The 22,998-nt window shown below is 37.3% G+C and overlaps 1 protein-coding gene and 1 pseudogene across 3 annotated transcripts in view; both read right to left on the bottom strand.

The window, feature by feature from the left end:
* Positions 1-3,865: 3,865 nt before the first annotated feature.
* On the bottom strand, positions 3,866-4,795 carry LOC107668770 (uncharacterized; annotated as a pseudogene).
* A 7,946-nt stretch (positions 4,796-12,741) lies between these two features.
* Positions 12,742-22,998, bottom strand: part of LOC107668837 (SERTA domain-containing protein 4-like) — an 11,561-nt gene continuing 1,304 nt past the window's right edge. The window contains exons 1-4 of one of the 3 annotated variants that reach the window (XM_016460852.1): positions 20,388-20,408; positions 15,054-15,222; positions 14,722-14,849; positions 12,742-13,843 (exon numbers count right to left, since the gene is read on the bottom strand). In XM_016460852.1, coding sequence (XP_016316338.1) covers positions 13,127-13,843; positions 14,722-14,849; positions 15,054-15,207 — 999 coding nt within the window. In that variant the 5' untranslated portion in view covers positions 15,208-15,222; positions 20,388-20,408 and the 3' untranslated portion in view covers positions 12,742-13,126. Of the gene's footprint in view, positions 13,844-14,721; positions 14,850-15,053; positions 15,223-20,387; positions 20,409-22,998 lie in introns of those variants that run through there. The other 2 variants (XM_016460853.1, XM_016460849.1) reach the window with 2 other exon arrangements.

Consider the following 22,998-nt stretch of genomic DNA (forward strand, 5'->3'; position numbering starts at 1 on the left):
CACCGACCAGTTTTCTGAAGGCAGGAAAAGTTTTTCTATTTAACGGTCTGTTCTCATAAACATTTTCAGTAATGCTGATCGTTCACAATAATGACCAGCTTTCCTCAGCAGGAGCAGCAGGTTTGTTAATGTACACTGGATAAAAAAAGTCCTAAATTGCTAGTAAATTTCTCAAACAATTAAAAGAAGCAAAGATTCATGATAATGCAAACATTGAATTAAACGTTACATGTTTTAGTAGAAAAACAAATTATTTTCATGTAAAACATACTCCAATTATCTTGATTTTTACAACATATGACTGATTGTTGTTCAACTGAACTGTATGGTTCTGCATTGGCTGATATTATAAAACAAAGCTGTTGGTATCACTTCGCTTATCAGTTTCTGCATGTTATCAATTGTGTTGTTTTTTTTTTACAGTGATTTTTGCAGGTCACGTTATTACACCAGCAGGTGGCGAAGAGGGACTGCCTTTATGAGTGAGTCACTGAATCATTCACACAAACGATTCTTCCAAAACACAATTCACCCACGAACGGAACAAGCGACGGGCTTTGTTTGTGATTCACCGAATCATTCACTGAATCTATTTGTTCAAATCAAAAACGAACCACCAGTAGCTACTGTGTGTTGCTTGGAGATGCTGCTGATTTTGCTGTGGCTTGGTTTGGAACTATTTTTACTGGCGGAGCAAAAGTAGACAAAGTAAGTGGCAATATAATGTGAATTTCTCTATATTAACTTCTTATTTACTGAACTGTTATCACACACTTAAGTTTGTGCTGCCTTCGCCTGTGGTTGAATCAAAGCCGAACAACAGTACGTTACTTAGTTATCTAAAAACTCCTCAGCGGATGAATGTGGTTCGAAGCACTGGTGTAGACATGGAGGACATCTTGTCATAGCGGATGGACAAACAAATTAAGGTTTGTGTTTCTTTTACAACTAGTGATTCTCAGGAGGTTTGAAAGGTCATTTTTTAAAAATTATTTTCTCTGTGTATACATATGAAGTTAACATCCATGAAATCCACCCCAACAGCTCTAAAGCTTTATCGAAGGGTGACATGGTTTGAAAGGTGGATTTTTTTGCACTCTCTCATTAATCAACATTAATTATACAGTGTAATGTAAATTTAAACAGCTTGATGACCCGTGGATAGTTTCAGAGTTTCAGTTTGAGATATTCAGAATGCAGCTTGGTTAAGAGTAACTGATCCCACATCAGTGCAACTTTACAAAATCTGCCGAGAGACTGGAAAAAAGACCATCAAACACACACAATCTCACAAATGGGTTTCCTGTAGTTGATGACTGCACATGGTATATTGATCAAATGCTAAGCGAAAGCATGTGTAATGGACTGAAGATGTCTATCTCTTCCTCAGCTTTAACTGAGCTCTAGTGGACAGCCAGGAGGCCTGTTTTCACTTACGTCTGTTAAACACACTTACCCACACATCACTCTTCTTCCACGGGCGCATGCATGCACAATCATACACACTCATGTACTGTATACACACACACACACACACACACACGCAAAACTATTTGTCCTCAGAGGACCTGTTATAAAACCCTTTTACATGTGAAAGCTTTACTGTTTTCTATGGACACACACCAACAGAAAAACCTCATATCTGCCTGGCCACACACAAACACAACGAAGATTTGTAATAAATCAGATCTCTTTCTCTCTCCATAACTACATAATTCGTCCCTTTGTATCTAATATATTTCTCCTTGGAGGAAAATTTTATTGCTCAGAGGTTGCTCTTTCATAGCTCAGGAAACATAATTGAATTCTCTCAAAACTTTTTTATAAAGTATAAAGTTGTTTGACTCAAACGGTTCTCTTAATACCTTAGGAGAAATAAAATTGTCACAAATGAGACAACTGTTGACATTCAAAATTATGCGTTATGCAATATATTGAAATGTCTGACCTCTGGTTCTTACGGTGGCCGAGAAGTGCAAAGCAAATCACAATTCTGAATACAAAATAACAAATTACAAACGCAAATGCAAGTCTAAAAAAAAAAACAATTCAGAAAGCACAACAACAATTCAGAAAACATTATAACAAGTCAGAAAACACAATGACAAATCCGAAAACAAATTAACAAGTCAGAAAACACAACGACAAATCAGACAAACTGGAAGAGGTAGGTATAGTTTGAGACAGCGCCATTGGTTTGGGATTACTCACCGCTGACTGGACGAGACATCTGTCAATCAGCGTATACAGGAAGAACCAGTCAAAGAACAGCAGAGTCGTAGAAAGTTTGGAGATGGTATTAAAGTAGCTCAGTTTAAATGTATTGTATGAATTGCCCTTACTATGGAATAAAAAATACGGAGTGTATATTTACATTTAGTTAAAAGCAACTGTAAAACATCAACTCCAGTGGTGCATATGGATAAGCGCGTGTTGTTGACTTTTTGACGTGATCGACCCAGGTTCGATCCCGCCATTTGCCGAACTTTTTTTCTCCCTTTTCAAATCTCGTATCACATCGTAAAGGCATTTATTTTCAATAAAAATTAAGGAAATATTGTTTTCAGAATTGTGATTTGCTTTGCACTTCTCGGCACCGTAGGTTCTTCTGAAACGTGAGATTATCGGTTCAGAAATGTTTTTTATTGCAGTATCTCTCCAGGACAGCAGGGGGTGTCAAAGTGAAAACAAGAAAAAAAAAACGTTTTAACTGAAATAACTGGACTAAATGGACATTTTAAAAGTAAGCGCAGCTCTCCCTTCGGCACAAGGCCTCGTGTAACTCTACAATCTACTGCTGTAATTATGAGTGTGAGAAAAACCTGGAAACAATTATATTGCATTCACAACCCTTCAAAACAGAATTATGTCATTCCTAATGGAGTGAGTCTAAGAAATGTGGTTAAGGGGAGGTAGTGAGTGTTTACATGCTCTGAAGGGCAGTCTTGTGTTAGCAGATGTTGCATTTAGATCCCCCAGGTCCAGTTGCGTGATTTATCAGATGCAGCCGAGTTAAACTCATAAAAGCTCTTTGTCAATTCATTAGTAATTGAATATGTTTCACTCTTTGATTTAACAGCAGCTGACCTTGAATTGATAAACTAGAGATTGAAAGAGCAGCTGACGGGGGTCAGGTAAATATGTAAAAACGGGTATTTTTGGTAATTCAACTGGTATTTTTAACTGAGAATTGAGAGTTTTTGTGCTGAAGAAGAAGAGAGAACATTTATTCAACCATACAGTCATCAAACACACATTAAATGTTTTATTATGCTTTAAATTCACTGTAACTTATATTTTATAACTCGTAAAATTGTTTTTTTTTGGTACATTGATATACACAGTAATATCTGATGATCACGAATTCGTACAAATTAGCCACCTCGTAAAATATGTACGAATTGCCGTGAGATCGGGCTGGATGATCACTTTAACTAATAAAATCCAAGGCAAAATATATACAGGATAAAGTACTACAAATAATAAAGTTGTTTATTTACAAATAGTCTATTTTTATGATAGTAAAGAATGTCAACAACAATCTGAGTAGTGAATGACAGAATCTACTACATTTTTGTCAGTGAACACAGATGAAGTAGGAAATCATGCAAATATAAATCTATAAAAACATTTGCTTGCCACAAGAAACAAACAAACAAAAAATTACATACTGTATGTTATTGTACCCCAAAAGTAATACCATTGTATGATTTATTTTTTGAGAGCAAATATTTTTTTTTAGAATTAGTAATGAATATATGTGATTAAGTATAAGATGATATAATTATTTAATTTAATCAGGTCTTTAAGATGCATGTGAAGATAATTCAACAGAATATGTTGCAGTGGAGTGCTGTCATAACTTTTATAGCAATGTTTAAGGAAACATTGAGACCCCTTCATGATCATGTATCAAAACACATTCTCTTTCTTTTTCTTCACCTGAAGTGATTCTGATTATTTCTTTGTCTGCATGTATGGTGAACCTATCATCATACTCCTATCATCGTACTCCTACCATAAAGAACTGCTTATGTTCAGGTATTGCTTTATGAGATGGTCTAGACATGCTATCAAACCATGACACGTGGGCTTCTCTTTCTGCAGCCAGACTTTTTTGTTCAATAAACCCTCAGCAGTGAGGTTCTCTAGCTTTAACTGACATTTAGTTTCCACAGTTGCGCATGGATCTTTATATCGAGTGGTGTATGTTACTGAGAACCTAATCTTGTCAGACCCTCTTTAGCAACAGCTTCTTGAGCCTGTGTAAAACAGGATTTAATCTCATCCTGGCAGGAGTGGTTGGAAAAAGTGCCTGGCCTCAATGAAAGAACTTGTAATTTTTTTCCCATTGATCATGGATACAGACATTGATATAGGTTTGATTGTTTTCTGATGTTACAGTAACAACTTGGTTGTCATTCTGACCCATTTGTACACAAGAGTAATTTCCTTTGACTAACAATTTTGAGGACAGTTTTAGAGGATGGTTTCCTTCAATAACCTGATTAATAACCTAATATGCCTGGTGTTCTCCTCTATAACAGAGATTAAAGCAGCTGTTCCATGATTCCTAATCATACTCCCACAACTCCATGTCTTGCACCCGCTGGCTGTGAGCTTTGTTCTGGGCATCGGTGAAGATGAAATACTGAGTTGTATGGTTATATGTTCTGCCAGTGAGAAACTCCAGCATCTCCCCATCACCCTGGAGAATGATACGTGCGTTCTCCTCCTGATACTGGTCAGAGTGCGGCAGCAAGTGCTGAAAACACGTGAGCAGGTCTTTCCTCATCTCTCCGCTTTTCTCCAGGTGTGTCTTTGTCTCTATAGGATCTTCTCCAGGGACAGCGCTTTGCCCAAGAAAACTCTACGGTGTGGAGGGTGTGCAGGGGCTGCTTGGTACTGTACGTACGTGAGGTGCAGCTCTCCATAGGTGATCTTGAGCTCCATGTTATCCAGAACTGATGGGTTTTTGTCAGCCAGGGCTTTTTTAACCTGCTCGAAGCAGCTTTCCAACTCATCACGACAGCGATGTCCAGCAAAGTGGCTCTCTGTCAGGCTGGAGGTTGTGAGTCAAGATTCTGGATGGGTGCTTTGAAGGAGCTGTGGACCGTTTGTGCCCAGATGTGCCATGTAGGACAGGACAGGTGTCCCGGCGGTGATACGCACCAGGTGGCACTCTCCTTCCAGTTTTAGAGAGACGTCACGCTGCTTGGATGCAGGAAAGGCCTCCAGGGCTTGGATAGAGAAGTCAAGATTGGTTTTCAGGTGTGAGTCCAGCAATCCTTCCTGACAGATTTTCCCTTTTACTGACAGGAGAGAGTCCAGATCAAGAGAAGGTACAGTGAAATATCTCCTTTTGGGAAGAAATAAACAAATGGGCACTGACTGTAAGGAAAAATGATTGTAACAAAGTATAAAAAAGTTTGGACAACCATTTTTGTCCTAAATTTGAATTTAATAATTTTAATAATGAACTTTCATATATTCCTTGCAGAGTCAGTGAATAATGCTGTACTGTACATGCACTGTAAAAAAATTAAAGGCAACCAGCTTCAGGAGATTTTTGAGTTTTCACGAATTCTTTTTTTCAGTTTATACAACAAAAAGTTGAGAAAACTCAAAAATCTCTGTAGCTGGTTGCCTTAAACTTTTTTCTCAACTTTTGATTTTTTACGGTGTGGTGTCCTGATTGCCCTGCAAGGGTTTTGTTTACTGATGACTGAGTGACTGTATATTATCCCTATATATCATATATAAACAATTCCTATATATACATACATTTTATATACACTATCTGAAAGTTTTGGTCAAAACAATCCTGATGCGTCATGGTGTTAAGGGTCCATCGGAGGGAATTTAGCAATCCATGCTAATCAAATTATTTCTCATTTGGTAACAGTACATCTCAAAGAGATGGCATAGTCTCCACATACATACAGGAGTTGTCACAAAGAATCTGTTTAGCAAAACAAACCATTTTGGCCCACTTAGCAACCATAAATACAGGTGATCTAGGTTAAAATGCAAAACATCAACAAAAACTCTACTGGATTCCATGAGATGTTGATTCTTTGCAACAAACGTCATTATATAAAAAAACTAATTTTAAGGTATGCTTTATGACAGTAATGCAAACAATAAATGCATCTACTAATATAATAAAGCAACTTTTTATCAACTTAGTTATCAACTTTTTCTTTTGTTGTTGCACTGATTCATCTGCTGCTTACTAATATGTCTAATACTTTTACAATATGTAACCCTGATTGTTCCATTTAGTGGTACACCACACTGCTGCTTTTTTTTTATACATTTACTTTAAACAGTATATACAGTTTTCCTATTCAACCTGTCATGTCAATAATTTAGCTTATACAGTACATTTCGCTAATATTAACACAGTGTAAAGATTTACCGTAGAGGCATTTTTCTTATACTTTTGTATGCCAAACAGGTTTGGTGCTGTGTTGGATCACCACTGTTTCGTAAACTTTCTGATCTTCCTGAATATTAAAATGAAATCTACTTTGGTAGAGGCAACTTACATCTCACTCATAGCAGAGGACATCAAAGGTCAAAAAGCAATTCTTATGGTCCAGTCCAGTGAGCTTGGACTCTGTTGAACACAACATACAGTAAGTATTTTCAACTACTAATCAGTAAAAGGAAACAATAAGTAAACATATTTTCTGTGGTAATTTTGTGACATAAGTATTATATTTAAGCCACATATCCCATTTATCATCTTCATTGTTGAGGTTTGATGGGTTAAATTTAGATGCATCCACTTTTAAAAGCTCTAACCTAATCTCTAATCTTACCTTTTGATTCAAAACAGAGCAAGAATGTCTCGCCTCTAGCTGCCACTGCTTTCTGCTGTCTTTGTGTTTTGAGGTGATGGACAGGTGTCAGGCAGGTGGATAAACACCACGTGGTTGATGATGAATCAGTGTTTTCTGTGCACAGACACACACAGTCTACTATCATCCAATCGCACTCTGTCACACTTACACAAGCTTATCGCTTCCCATACACAACACATGCCAGTGCAGAGGACTTGAGCATTATGAAAGAATTAATTTAACATGCTTTAATAGAACTGGTGGAATAGGACAGAAGATTTTGATGACTCATTTTCCGTGTCACTCAGCAGAACTGTTTTTAGATGCAGCATCTATTGTGATGCAACTCATCTATCTGGCCCGTGGTCAATGTTTAGTATAATAGCAAACACCTCATGATAATGGATTATATCAGTATAACCAGTCAGCTAGAAGTGAAAAGATCACTGCAGTGTGAGAAGTGCTCTTACAGATCTGCCAGTGTAAAATCAACATGATAAAAGGCTGAAAGAATCATGCACACTGCACCACTACTGTTGGTTTTATCACTTTTTTATGGCATTGTACTTGGTTTTCCCACCCACAGTAAAATCTCATTGGTCTAAAATCCTGCTCCATAGAATTCTATGTATGTTCTGATTGCCTGTTATTGTGCCACATCGTACAGCGTTTACACTTTTGATTTCAGACAAATTACTTTCAACACACATGTCAATTCATACAATTGGTGGCTAATTTCTATGAATACAAATGATCTAATTTGTAGATTTTTGATCTGCTTACACCTCACTGACAGTTTTTATGCTTTTCAATTTCAGACCGATTTCTTCCAACACAATCACAATGGCAATTCCATTTTTTTAAATTCTTTACTTTAACATAACAAAACAATTGAACAATGACCACAGATCACATGCAACAAAAACATATAGCTAGGCCTATGTGTAATTTAGGTTCATGTTGACCTGCCAATGTTTTGCAAAAAGGTACATGAAATCCTGGGACCTATATACTTAAAAAGGTGTCAAAACATCCATTTTTACTTTTGACCAGTGAAAAAAAAGATTAATTGAATTTACTAAATTTTTTAAAGGTAAGTGGTTGCAATCAATTTATTTTAGCTACATTTAAATAAACAAATTTAGTTGACTAACTTTCAACATTTTTTTTAAATGTAGCTAAAATAAATAGTTTGCAACCACTTACCTTTCAGTGTAGGTAATTTATTCCAGTGAACGAAAATCAATTATCACTTTAGGCCACTATGACACTGTGGCTGGTTTATCAACTACTTTACGTTTTGGCGAATGGTGGCCAATTTCTGTGAATTTCTATGACGGTTAGGTTTAGGTTGAGGTTGAGGTTATGCTTTTTTTTCTAAAGATCATAAATTTTTCTATGAATTCCATTGTACAAATTCATATGAAATTCTTTTCCTCCAGTGTTTCTGATGAGATGCTTTAAAGCATTAAACAGTAATGAAAAAGATATTTAGTAAAAGAGAGAAATGTTTATAAGGCCTGGTAATCGGTAAGAATAATAGATGGATAACATGGGATGGTGAAAAAAGGAAAAAAGACAGGAGAAGGAGAAAGAGCAGATAAGGGATGAAAACAATCAGTCAGAAGAAAAGAAAAAAGAAAAGAAAAGAGAAGAGGAAGTCGACCAGTGATGAGGGTGAAAAGGGGTAGGGGGAAAACTGGAAATGAATGCCTTTTGATCGAAAACCTCTGCCTGACAAGGGGCAGTTGCCATGGCAACACCGTGCTGCCAAAGATATGTGTTGATGGATGACAGTTTGAGCCAGAAGCATTAGACAGATTCTATGCCTGGAAGAACACAGAGAGAGAGAGAGAGAGAGTAGAGGCATCATGCTCCTCTGCTCCTCTATTAGTGTTGACAATGACATGATGCTTGTCATACTGTGCATCACAACACACCCACACACAGTTCCTCTCTCTCAAACTGCCATGGTGCCCCAGGGAAGGTGAGGTGAACGCTGAGGCCGGCTGTCGGGGTTGAAATTAGACTCATGTGACATTTAAGCGCATTCAGAGTGTGTGAAGCTTTTTTTGTTTACATCTTGTTTGTTTAACTGTGCGTAAATACTGCAAATAACATTCTTCCCAATGAAAAATGTCTCTCCCTGTCTGATAGCTCCTGAATCCTGTATCATTAGTCAGACCGGGAACACTTTTCTCAAATAATTAAAAAGCGCAGCCAGACCTATCATTACACAGATATGAAAATAGGAGATTGGTGGGGGGAAGTGTGTGAGAGAATGATTGAACTACAACAGTATGTTAGTCAGTTAGTAAGAAGGGTTCAGGAGAGACTGAGAAAGACATAAAAAGTGAATGAGAAAAAAATCTAAGAGCGACATAAAAATCAACACTCCTTCCACAATCTTTCTTTATAAGGCTCTATATAACTCTGTGTTAAATCCATTTCACAGCAACGTTTCACATGTCTAATTGTGAAAGAGGGTCGCTCTAGGGCTAATCTGTCCCAAAAATGATTGATTCTGATTGTTTGGGAGGCTTAATCAGAGGGATAATTTATCTTCGGTGACCTCGAATACAAACTACTATCAAAAGATTCAGCTGTGAATGGCGATTTTTTTATTCATCCCAATGAATCGAATCTTTTGATTCTGTCCAGCAAAAAGAATTGTTCAGATTATACCATATTATACCAGTATACCAGTCCTTCTGAATATTTTGATAGAATCTTTGAATCATCTGATTCATAATTACTTGGCTTGACTTTGAGAGCCCCATTAAGGCAATGACAGTTTATTAATTCCTGAACACTCCCTATTCGCACGGGATTAGTATTACCTGGTGACCTCCAGTCATTTGTAATAATTGTGGAGGTTGTCTGTGATCTTAATCCCGTGCGAATCGGCCATGTCTGTAATTTGTAAAGTAAAAATTCCCCCACAAATGACCTACTGTATTTCGTCGAACACCGAGGTCCTGTGGTAATATTAGTCCCGTGCGAATCGGCATCTCTGTGATTTGGTGGGGTCGTATATAATTTTTTCAAGGTTTTTGTTTCATGTGCACCTTTTTATCCATCTTTTGCGAAGAATGGAGGCTGCGTTGGAGTGTTTTGATAGTATTTTGGGTGCTGGGTCATAGCGCTATACAGGAGCATTTCTAGGATTTCATCCACAGGCGGGCTGAGCACTCAGAAAAAATTCAGAGGTGGGGGGTTAATTTCAAAATCACACAAGGTCCCCAGATAATACTAATCCCGTGCGAATAGGGTTTAAGATAAAATACTGTAGCCTAGGCCGTGTAAACTGTAGCCTACCGTATATACATTTTTATTTTTGATTGGTTCTCCAAGGGCATTGTGTTTATCTCAGATTTAATAAGCAACAGTGGAGATTTTTATGCTTATGTTGATTTCTAATATTACGGATAATAAGTGTACAAACAAATGTTTGAGAAACTTTGTTACTACTAATAATGCTTCATCTTTTAAAGCTTATGGAAAGTGGTTGGCACTTTATCCAAATGTTAATTTTCAGAAAGCATGGACAGTCCCAAACAAATTTTTATTTAATAATAAAATAAAAGAAGTTAATTTTAAAATTATTCATCATTATTACCCCTGCAACAAATATTTAAGTAAATGTATACAAAATCTTTCTCCACTCTGTTCTTTTTGCCAAGAAGAGGAAGAATCTCTTTCACATTTATTCTATTTAAGTCCTTATACTAAACAATTCTGGCTTCAAATTTCAGCATCTTTACTTCTTGTATTCTTTCGGCTATGTAACATTTCAGCAGTTAAGGTTCTCTTTCATTCTGTTGTTTCTGACAATAGGGAGCTAGAGGATGCCCTGGAATTTATTTGTATGATGGGAAAATTCCACATTCACAAAGCAAGATGCCTTAATTTTAAACCTAATTGTAAAATATTCACTTCTGATTTACTTTTGTTTTACTCATCACTTCAAAAAATCTCCTCTAATAAAAAAGCCTTAAAAACATCCAATCTTATAAAAAAATTCATAAATAAGTTGTAACTTTTATGATCGTAAAATAATTGTATATTTGTTTACCTTTTAATTGTTTTTGTATCCCCCATGTGTTTATGCATATGTTTGTTCCTGCTCTAATAAAAAAAACAAAACAAAACAAAAAAAACATTTTTATTTTTTCACACTGGGTTGAGAACGAGAAAGTCAACCAATCATAAACTGTCTTAAGTCCTGACCTTATTAATATTCATATACTTTGTCGTCGCAGGATCTTATTCGCGGTTTGTTTTAGCGTCTTTGTGAAACAGTGACTACGAACTTCAGTGCTGAAGATAGACAGCATTATTTTTGGACTACACTTCAGAAAATTCAAGACGGATTTACATAGCGACATTTCCAATGATAGACGAACAGGTATTGAAACACTTCGCATGCTCCTTGCGCGCTGTACTTCTCCAAGCAGTGTTATTAATCTGATAAATATGCAAACAAGGACGTTGACAAATGTACATTGTGTAGCCTAATGTCAAAACCTGACGGTTGCGCCTAAACCTGAAGATAAATTACTTGGGTGTGAACCATGGAGCAAGATACATTTTAACGTTTAAAATGACACTTGCTAAATTTCAAAGGTGAAAAGCCCACATGACAACTACTGTACAACAACAACATCCAGAGGAGGACTCGATGAATTCCTTCACCTCATTATGTCCACTGCTTTAACGGAAGTATTGTGTGCTCCATTTAAAATCATCTCAACTCAAGGTGTGAAAACGTGTGCGTGTGTTCATAATAACCAATGAGTGCATGTTTGACCGTGGGGTGGTTTGCTATGAAACTTTTTTTTTTTTTTGCCTCGGGATCCCAGACTGCTCTTCCAGTAAACATTGTTTCCATAGTGATAATGTAGAAGAGAGGAAGGATGCAAAACGTGACAGCAAGAGTAATAAGAGCGAATGAGTGAGAGAGAAAGTGTGTGTGTGTGTGTGTGTGTGAGAGAATCCAAAGAAACAAGCTGCATGCCAGATATAACATCACAAGGAGATAAAGGGAACATTGTGAGCTTGAGATCATTCCTTTATTCTTAACACATTTCACAAAAACACACACATTCAAACCCAAACAATGTTTAAGATTTTATTTAATTTCCTACCAGCATTGTTGCCTGTATAAGTTGTGCTCATGTCTGAGGTTCTCCCATTATGTGTTTTTAGAAATAAATGCAGAGAAAACACAAACAATATAAACAAGTGCATGAAAAACACTTTCATAGTGAATGAAGATTCCCTCTTACGTACGAATAATCACTTGGATCAGTGGACCTCAAAACAACAGATTAATATGGACACTGAGGTAACTGTATCCGTGATCTCTGGCAGCTGGTGTCAAATAGGATGTTTTGTCTCCTGAATATGTAAATGTATAAAATATTAAGGGTCTAAATGGAATAGAATTGTATTGAACATTATGGCCACCTTCAGGGCCTCATGCATTCTGGCTAAAATCCACTGCATGTAAACGTGATGATCGTCAAGGACAGCAACCCAGGTCATGCATTTCGCAAGTGCCTATGATATTAACAAAATTAAATTTCGAACATTTTTTTATAATTATAATTTGTTTCTTTACAAATTCTGAATGAGTGTGAATCTTTTTTCACATGGTGCCCATCATTATGAAAGGCCATTTCTGCTATGGAATAAATACAATTGCAGAATTGCAAGATATAAACAGAATTGTGAGATATAAACTTGTAATTCTTAGAAAAAAGTCAGAACTGCAGGATATAAACTCAGAATTCTTACTTTCTCACAATTCGGAGTTTATATCTCACAATTCTGACTTTTTTTTAATTAGAATTCCGAATTTATATATATATATATTATTTTTTTTCTGCCATGAAATAAAAAAGATAATTGTGACTTATTTTACAATTCAGTTTTTTTTATCACAATTATGAATTTATACCTTGCAGTTCACTTTTTCTTCTCAGAATTGTGTTTATGGAAACACGCTTCCATACTTCTTTGTGGATTGGTTCAGTCACAAATATCCACGAACACATCAAACAGATTAAACAAGAACATTTAAGGCACAGTATGGTAGTTTTCGCAAGAGACGAGCAATATGTGAATTCGCTGTCCCTTTTGATTTGTGGTGTTGCGTAAAGATGTACAAAAAGCGCCTAAAAATTCAAAAACTTGATATTCTGGTTCGTATAATGGATCTATAAGGCTGCTGGAAACCAGTTTCTTCCTTTGTTTCCACAGCAAGTGTTCTGTTGTTATTTTCCCCTCACGTGTGCCCTGGCGAGAGCCCCATGGTGTCCAGAACCTATAGCGTCTGAAAGCCACTGCTGTGAAACCTCCCCTCCTCTAACCCTCTCCTTCCCCTTTTCTCTCTCTTTCTCCAGGGTCTTGTCTTCCCTGTGGCTCTGCGGCTGCAGACCATCCCACGTCCTGTTCTGCTCTCTGGTTTCAGCTTGACACAGAGCCAACATAGGACACACAGAGTCCTCTTCTTCATCACTGTCCTCCTCCTCATCCTCCTCCTCCAGCAGCTGTGGAAATCTTACTGAAGTCGATGATGAAGAAGAAGGGTGAGAGTTGGAGTATACATCCCGCTCGTACACAGACAGAGGGAGCTGGAGGTAACGGCCAGCTGCGTATAAACAGCAGCAGGCTGGGACACACTCCGGACCTTCCCGCCTCAGCAGACGCAGGCGTTTGCGGTATGGCCCGGGCGGCGTAATGCAGGGCTGCAGGGCAGGAGGGGGAAGAGGGGTATTTGTGGCAGGGGTTTGGAGGGGACAAGGTGTTGCTGTGGGACCTGATGGGAAGCACCAGTCACTCTGGAGGAGGATTTCGTTTCTGAGACGACGGAGAAGGTTGTTGATGAGCACGGAGCGCCGTAAGAAGGACTCGGGGTCATCCATGAAACGCAGCTTCTCGAGAGAGAGACGGAGAATGTGTGCGCGCTCCTCCAAGACTGGTGACACCTGCTGGCTCGGAAGACAAAATGAGCATTCATAAACGAGGTCAGGTCAGTTATCAAGTTAACCTGTATGATTCATAATGTCTTGTGAGGAACAAATCAAGGTGCAAGATGTTGGTGAATGCTTTGTTTTGTTCGCAGAGGTATGTAGTGTAATAAAGTGATAAACAGTAAAGTATAGGGAAACAAAAACTATTAAACGATAAAAACTAGCAGTGAAGAAATATTTCAGTTTAATAAAATAGGAATAGAAATAAAAACTGAATTGAAACCAAAAGAATGAAAATCTGAAATCTGCATAAATGTGCTCTATAACAGAACAGAAATTTAATTAAAATTACTAATAAAATGACTACAGTCATGTAGTTTCATATGAATTTCTAACAGCTGAAATGTGAGTTGAATTGAAGTCAAACTAAATTTTCAAGTAAAAAAAAAAAAGCTGAAAATATATGAAAAAAAGACAAATGAGGTACAGTCAGATTACTCAGCGAATTTTAGTCCAAAATTAAATCCAGTAATTTCAGTAAGAATGCTTTATTATGAATCCAATCATGAATTTCATGTGAAGCCGAAAGATTTCTGCATACATATTCACAAAAATTCATCACATTAATCTACATTTTTTAAAGTGACTTCTACATGACTATAGATCTTTTTGCCCATGAAATATCACTAATGTGTCCTCACTTTTACAATGATAAAAAATTTGTCAAAATGTCCACATTTTAAAAACCCTGGTGTTTACAGGTTCTTTAGTGGTAATGCCAGTTTATGCAAAAATTGTTACAACGTCATACAATTTTATGAATTACTGAAAGTATTATAAATAATATAAAGTGTTGTGTAGAAATATGTAGAATTATGTAAGGCTAGCAGACTTACAGTGTGACAGTAACTCCTGAAGCTCAGTACAGGTTGTTCATCCTCCACAAACTTCCTTTTGAAATAAGAGATCCGTGATAGGGCCATACGATCCATCACATGATCAGGAGCTCGTCTGTAATTGGGCTCTGGAGACAAAATGGGAAGGTTCAGACAGAGTTTCATTAATATGCTATGTCTTCTAGATCAAAGACTGGTATGGAGAGAATTTCTGGCCTGTTTTAGCTCCAAAACTGGATAACAGATTTTGAAACGTCTACTTTGGAATGGAACATCATCAGCACCATCTGTTCATGGTAGTCTGTTTTTCAGAGATGAGATTAGTTTCAGACCTTCAATGAGCCCTTGGGTGTCACCCCCTGGTGGTGAAGGGGTGGAGATACAGCTTTTACTGCAATGCTCAGAATCCCAGATCGGTTGGTAGATTGACGGCGGGGCTTCGGATTCAGGCTCACAAAAGGGGTTCATTGATAGGACCAAAGCCATAGTTTCACCTCAGTCCTAAACAACAAACACACAAACATAATTATTTTTAAAAATGCGCAATGAAATTCTGTCATTAGTAAATGATGAGAGAATTTTCATTTTATTTCAACCCTGTATGACTTTATGTCTTGCTTCTATGGAATACAGAAGACGTTTTTTCTGTAAAGTAAAAGTCAGTGGGGTCCAGGGTTGTTTTGTACCCCATTCTGCATACTTTGTATACAGGGCCGTCGCAAGGGAGGTGCGAGGCCCTCTGCAATTTTTGTGTGTGTGTGGGGGGGGGTGCTATATTGAATTTAAAATAAAAATCCACATTCAAATGCAAAAACGTTGCATTCTAATTTTAGGTGTGCGTCAGGCAGTATTATCAGTGGTGCACGAAATGCGACGACGATGTAAGTGTCATTGCATTTTAATGCTTTTGTTAGTCTATCCAGTTGAACCCACTAGATGCGGCGCTGCTACGTTGTTCATTCAAAATATTGCAGAAAAAGAGAACAATCAATGCGGGGAAGATGTTGTTTACGTCAAAACCGAAACCAAGCTGTTCACACAGAACGCATATTTATCGCATTTTCTAGAGGGACATCTATCACCGTTGCACTCGCGTCTCGCACAAGAGAGCCGCATGTTTAGAAAGCTATGTAAAATTAATGTAAGTTCAACTTTTAAAAAACATGTCTTAAGACTTTATGGCAGTTTTCATCATCCCACTGCATCTCGTGTTTTTAAATGAAAAAAGTATTCTTTGTGATTGGTTTTCAGTCCTTTGTATTAAACTATACATACATGCATGATGCTGTTTTGTTTCTAATTGTTTAAGCAACTTTATTAATTATATAAGGTTTATAAACATTATTTTAAACATTATGCACTTTTTTCAAAGATAGTCGTGTTATTTTATTATGCTTTGAAGAAATGTGCATAATATTTTGCTCGATGTGCCCTCTTGTGGCCTCAGGAGAGAAGCCAAAAGCTTTTTTCCCCCTAACTGAAATGATGCCTTTTAAATTCGAATATAATTTGAATATTGATAATATTTAAGTAAAAAATTCAAGTTTAGTTTTTCAGCATTTTGACAGCCCTAGTATACATGCAGTATATATTACAAATGACAGACATATATGTTCCAAAAAATCATACAGGTTTGGAACCACATACAGATGAATAAACTTTTTTGATGAAATATCCCTCTAAACACAGGTTTTCAATTGACACTGAATAAATGATATTTTCTGCACCACTGTATTCACTGTGTGTGTGTGTGTTCATAAAATCATATCTTAAAATGTTTTTGATATTGATTTATTTTTTAAAGTCCCCCTGTAGTCAAATATTTTATCCCTTAAAACTCATCTTTGATCATCACAATGACATATTTAAATGTTTTTTCTTGTGAAAAGAATTTTCTCATGCCTTAAAATAGCTTGAATGTAACTCTACACCCTTGCCTCATTTACTATACGCTAATCTATGAATATGCAAATTAGCCCCGCCTCCACTCAGTCACACCAGCCAGCGCCTCCTGATCCACTGAACTGTAGTAACCACAAAACAATGGCATACACGGATAATGACTGATAAAACTATGTTTTTACTAGCGGACAACTACAGTGAATACTGTAACATTCGTTAAAGTTACTTACTTGACGATGTTGTGTCCTAAAATGCCTTGAAGACTCGAATGCATCCGTTTGTGATTGTTAATTCGCGCCCGCGAGCATACGCATGTGAAGTGCAGACGCAGCTGCGGGAGAGGTGCGCCTGACTCCGGGCTACTTTTACACTGTTGCCATGGATTATAATGCAAATTAGCGGTTCTAAATTCACATTAAACCACAGCTTCATGGGTTTTTTGCTCTGATTTATTTTTGGTTTTGTGCTGGTATTGGTATATTTTGCATGCTAGTGATAGGAATCGATCCCTTGACGTGATTGGTTATTGGTTTGTGACATAGCAAACCAAGGGCTGTTTCAAACCATATTTCTGGGTCAGCCTTTGGGAAACTACAGTTTTAAGGAGAAAATACACAGCAATGGTGTTGATTAATAGATTGGCACATGGTTTGTCTAAAAGCATATTAAAAACACCACATAGACAAATAAACAACATAAAAAACTTGATTTTCATTACAGGGGGACTTTAACATTAGGCATATTCTAGTAAAGTTTAATTTTAGTAGTTTTTGCAAACAACTCATAATTACAATCTTTCAATAGCAGCCTCTTTGCAAAGCTTGTATTTAGGGATGTCAGTTTTCGATAATTTCCATGATCGATCGTCGTTTAAATTAACAATCGATTAATCGTTAACCTTAATGCAGCAAAATGCGTCTATGCAGCCCGGCATGACAGGATGTGCAAAAGTTACTTTACTGTGGTGCGTGTGGCTGTGCTGCGCAATCAGTGAACCGCTTCCATCGGTGCTGCTGCAGCAAAACACACTGTTGCTAACATGACAATCCAAATGTTTCCATATTCGCAATGTGTTTGAATGTTAAACTGTTATTTATAATGTAAACTAGGCTTGTACTTTACACGCATTCGCATATAGACGGAAAAGATCATACTCTTCACATGAGCAAAAACGTCCTAGGCATAAAAGCCCGTGTTTAATCAGAACAGATCCCACTCTCCTCCTCTCCCTCGTACTGTCGTTACCTGTTTCTCATTCCGCCCACAACTCTGCTTTGAATTTACGCTTTAGAAGACAGAGAGCTGACACAGAAGCAGAGCTCTCTCTCACTCACACACACACACACACACAAGCTGCCTGGATCACACTGAAATCATGTGAGCGAGACGTGTTTAATCAGAGCAGATCCCACTCTCCTCCTCTCCCTCGTACTGTCGTTACCTGTTTCTCATTCCGCCCACAGCTCTGCTTTGAATTTACGCTTTAGAAGACAGAGAGCTGACACAGAAGCAGAGCTCTCTCTCACTCACACACACACACACACACAAGCTGTCTGTCTGTCTTTGTCTCTTTGCTCGTTTTGTGCACTCTCTCTCTCTCTCCATCTTTTCCACTTTCCTTTTCATGTGAAGAAAACATAAAAAGGTTCTGGATCCGTTGGATTTGCACCTCATCAGTCACACACACACACATACACAAATATCGCAGGGTACAGACGGGAATGTGTACTAGAATTGTGAAGCTCAGTAGATGCTAAAACTACAAATTATAAAACACAGTTGATGCTAAAACCAGACAGAGAGAGTGAAAGAATGAGCGATCCAACCTAAGGAATCATGTAAGGCATAAGCTTTGAGTTGTGCAGTTGTGGTTTTTCCTATGCGAAAACCACAATTACAGGTTTCCATTGAGGTAATGTAGTTTTTGGCTTAACTCACTAAAACCAAAACATCCAAAGCTCATGATGCTCTTTACTGGGTCATAAAAGCTGTTAAAGCTCACTCACACATTTACTTAGCTATCTTAATGGGGACATATATATGTTGTGTGTATATATATATATATATATATATATATATACACTGTATATGCTGAATTTTTGCTGTATTCTATTTTTGAAATAGAAAAACTGCATTTATATAAAATGTTACTCATGATTTATTAAATAATTTACGAATTATTTAGCCACATCTCCTTATGCCCTCAAATGCAGGTTTTGTCAGTTTAGATAACTTTTTAAGAACATACACTTCTCATGTATAGCTTATTAAAGACAATAGTTTTATTGAGTGGTTAGTCTTCCAGGAAATGTAATGCTTTGAAATTATTTAAACAATTTTCAAAATGCTTTGTCTGTAGAAATTAAGCCAGAAAGAAAGACAGAGCAGACAGAAAGAAAACAAAACACTGCACAATTAGTCAGGTTATGAGAATAGCTTTAGGCATCAGCTCATATCCTGCTCCGCTCTTTGGAACACCAGGCTGACAGATCATTCTAAAACCCCAGTGAATGTTGACCACAATGGCACATGCACAGAGCTAATGCCACAGTCTACCCACACGGCCTGACCCAGAAACAGTTCCATGATATAGGAGAAACAGGAGTAACTGATATAAACACACATGTTCAAAGATGTCAATTATGACAAAATATGGAGGTGAAACTGTGAAACAATATCTCACTGCTATTTATTACTTTCTAGTGGGAGATATAGTGTATTAAACATTAAAAATTCTGTCAATATTATTATTTAAAAATGATATACAAATTAATAAAAATTATTATTATTATTATTTTTTTTTATTTACACATACCCATGACTTTTCTTCTGTGGAACACAAAAGGTGACAATTCTGAATATTGAATAGGCATGACAAAGAAGCAGCATACAAATATCATATAAGTGGTCCATGCAACTTGTGCACTATACTACAAGTCTTCTGAAGCCATATGTTTACTTCTGATGCCATGTTTACAAGTCTTGTAAACAAACAAACCAAGTTGTTGTTCACTAAAAAAATCCTGGCTTCCGCTTGTAGGTCTCAAATCTTATGCGTGTCTGCATTCAGTTATATATTGTGCCTTTAGAGAAATTGCATCATGTTTGAAATCAGTGAAATCAAACGTCATTGGTTGTCTCATGATTACTTATAACTTCAAAGCTGACATGATGTGTCTAAAAGTGACATTTGATATTTGATTCGATAGCTACAGCAGAGGGAGAGCAAGGAATAATTGCTTAAATTTTCATTTTTTCACAAAAAGCTTGTATGGCTTCAGAAAACTTGGAATGCATTACTTTTGTTGTGCTTTTTTGTAATTTGTCACACAACAACTAGAATATTTGTCCATAGAAGAAAAAAGGTCATACAGATTTGGAACGACATGAATGACTTCTTTAATTCATGTACGCACATGCAGAACCCACACTTACAGTGGTGTGAAAAAGTGTTGGCCCCCTTCCTGATTTCTTATTTTTTTGCATGTTTGTCACACTTTAATGTTTCAGATCATCAAACCAATTTAAATATTAGTAAAAGATAACACAAGTGAACACAACATGCAGTTTTTAAATGAAGGTTTTTATTATTAAGGGAAAACAAAATCCAAAAAATCAGGAAGGGGACCAACACTTTTTCACACCACTGTATGTCACACAGTAACATGTGTGAAACACCCTGCTGAAGTGACGCCCCAATGTACAATAAGGTGAAAAGACCACAGTAGACTTTGCTAACCATGAGGCTATAGACACACACTTACACACTTCTCCATGAGCTATCATCCATCTGCTCAGAAACTGCTTTCTGTCTGGGTGCTGGAAGCATTTAAACCACGTGTGTCCTCCTCAGGGTGCAGGACTTCCATTCAACAGTTTGGGTTAAAGCTTGACCTGAATCTATCAGCGAGACAGAGGAGGTTTATTTAAGAATCGAAATGTTGCGTTGGGGATCTGAACACATCCTGCAGACTGTAATCTATTATAGATCATTAGGTAGTCTCTTTCATTCTCACACGCTGAGACAGAAAATGTAGGCAACACCCAGTCGAGGAGGTAAAACATCCATCCAAATGTGTCTCGCACACATATACAAAGCCTAGGGAAAGAGAGGGGGAAATGAGGAAAAAAATGAAAGAGGGGAAAAAAGAGAAGTAGGAACACCCTTCCCGCCTGCCAAGAGCTCTGTGGTTGCTCAGCTTGTCTAGGTTATATCCAACTCGGAGGGAGAGAGAAAAAAAGAGTTGCACCATGTCTGTACTGCAAGCGGAGAGTGTAACGGTGTTAGACAGATAAAATAAGAGAAAAATTATACTGACTTCAGCCAACAGCCCTGCATCCCGTCCTCAGTGTGTGTGTGTGTGAGGTTAGCGCAGCAACATGATCGTGTTGACACAATGCCACATCAGTGCTGAAGGAATGTTCTGGCTACCCATGCATCCCTGCTGTTAAGAGTCAGAGCCTGAAGCTGTGTGTGTGCGTGTGTTTGAGACAGAGGGAGGACAGCACATACTCTCTGTATACTCAAAGGGGCAGGGTAATCACATCATCCCTGCTATCGTTTAAATGAGTGTGATATTTACATCACGGTGGGCTCTGATTTATGATGTGATGGCTGTGATTTATTTGCGTTCAGACAGCAACACTGTCTACTGAAAGTCTATTTATATAAAGTTTCTACATTTTTGTCTTATGAACTCAAAACAAAAAATCGATTAATTAACATTGTTTAATAATATTAAGGTTACTTTAGTATATACATATATATTAAATTATCTATTCTTTTTTTCAATTATCTATTCTTTTTTATGTTTAATAAAGCCAAATCAAAAATCTTTTCAAGTACTAAAAAATGAGAATTATGAAGTGTTTACATGCATTTTAAAAGTTCTATTTCAGTCAGGCTATAGTAATATATCTTGTTAAAATGTCATGTAAATGCTCTTTTAATGTGTTTAAAAAAAGGGCGTATTTATTTGATCCAAAAATACAGTATAAACAGTAATATTGTGAAAGCTATTATTACATAAAAAAAAAAAATCAGTTTTATTGTTTATTAAATTGTTTACTATTTGAATGTTGAAAACAGGTGTACTTAATAGTTTTTATGGAAATAATGATATGTCTTTTCAGAATTATTTGATGAATAGAAAGTTCCGAAGAACAGAATTTATTTGCTAATCTTTTGTAACATAAATTATTTTGTCACTTTTGACCAATTTAATATGTCCTTGCCAAATAATAGTATTGATTTCTTAAAGGTGACATATTATGTCCCTTTTTACAATATGTAATATAAGTCTGTTGGGGTCCCCAGAATGTAACTGTGAAGTTTCAGCTCAAAATACCCCACAGATCATTTATTATATCATTTTGAAAATGCCTATTTTGAGTGGAAGCAGAAACACTCCGTATTTGAGCATGTCTCTTTAAATGCAAATGAGCTGCTGCTTCCCGCCCCCTTTTCCAGAATAGAGCTGCGCCATTACAGCTCGGGCCTGCTAAAAAACATCTGTTTTGGTTCTGATTATCATGTTTATCGCGCTGAAATCATGCGTTTTAAACCATATTAGTTTAAACTTGTGATATACGGTTTTCTGAGAGCACACATCCGAAGCACACGGACAGAAAGCCGCTATCACAGCATGTGAGTACTAAACTAAGTTCTCATTCACACACGTTTCTGTTAAAAACACGCGTAAGTTACAAAAACAGTCGGTTATGTCTGTGAAGCAGCCCACAGACTCCTCAGAAGTCTCTTGAAGTAAATCCTCACCGTGCCCAGACACAAATGACTGGAACGGACTGATGAGAACCACAGGCGGTAAACGATTGCGTGGGTTTTCCTTTGTGCCTGCTGCAGATCGAGGGATCAATGCGTGGCAGTATGCCAGACACTCTTAAACTGGCACAGTGATCTCAGGGGGAATACCCACATACACACAAACACACACACACTCCTGCCCCACGGCACCAGGAACAGATGCCACAGCCAGCGCAGTGAACCCATTGCTGATAATGAAGCAAGAAATAATCCCACTCACACACACATACCATCTCACCCACGCACAATAGCGTCTCTCTCTCTTGCACAACAACAATAGCCTCACACACATAGATCTGTCTCCTGCCTTACACTACGCAGACACCAATGCACAATTTTCCCATGCAACAGTAATTGCGCATTCATCAGGCCAAAAACACACACTCTGCGTCCATCTATAAAGTTATTGTGCTTTCATCTTGTACACTTCATCTCCTTGTAAGGGAATCAAGCAGTAGCAGAATTCTGGCTCCTTGCCCTTACAACACACACACACACATAGCATGGGTGTTTTAATGTGTGAAAAGAACATTGTGTGTGTGTGTTTGTGT

This window comes from Sinocyclocheilus anshuiensis, unplaced genomic scaffold (genome assembly GCF_001515605.1).
Source record: "Sinocyclocheilus anshuiensis isolate Anshui unplaced genomic scaffold, SAMN03320099.WGS_v1.1 scaffold72, whole genome shotgun sequence".
Lineage (NCBI taxonomy): Eukaryota > Metazoa > Chordata > Actinopteri > Cypriniformes > Cyprinidae > Sinocyclocheilus > Sinocyclocheilus anshuiensis.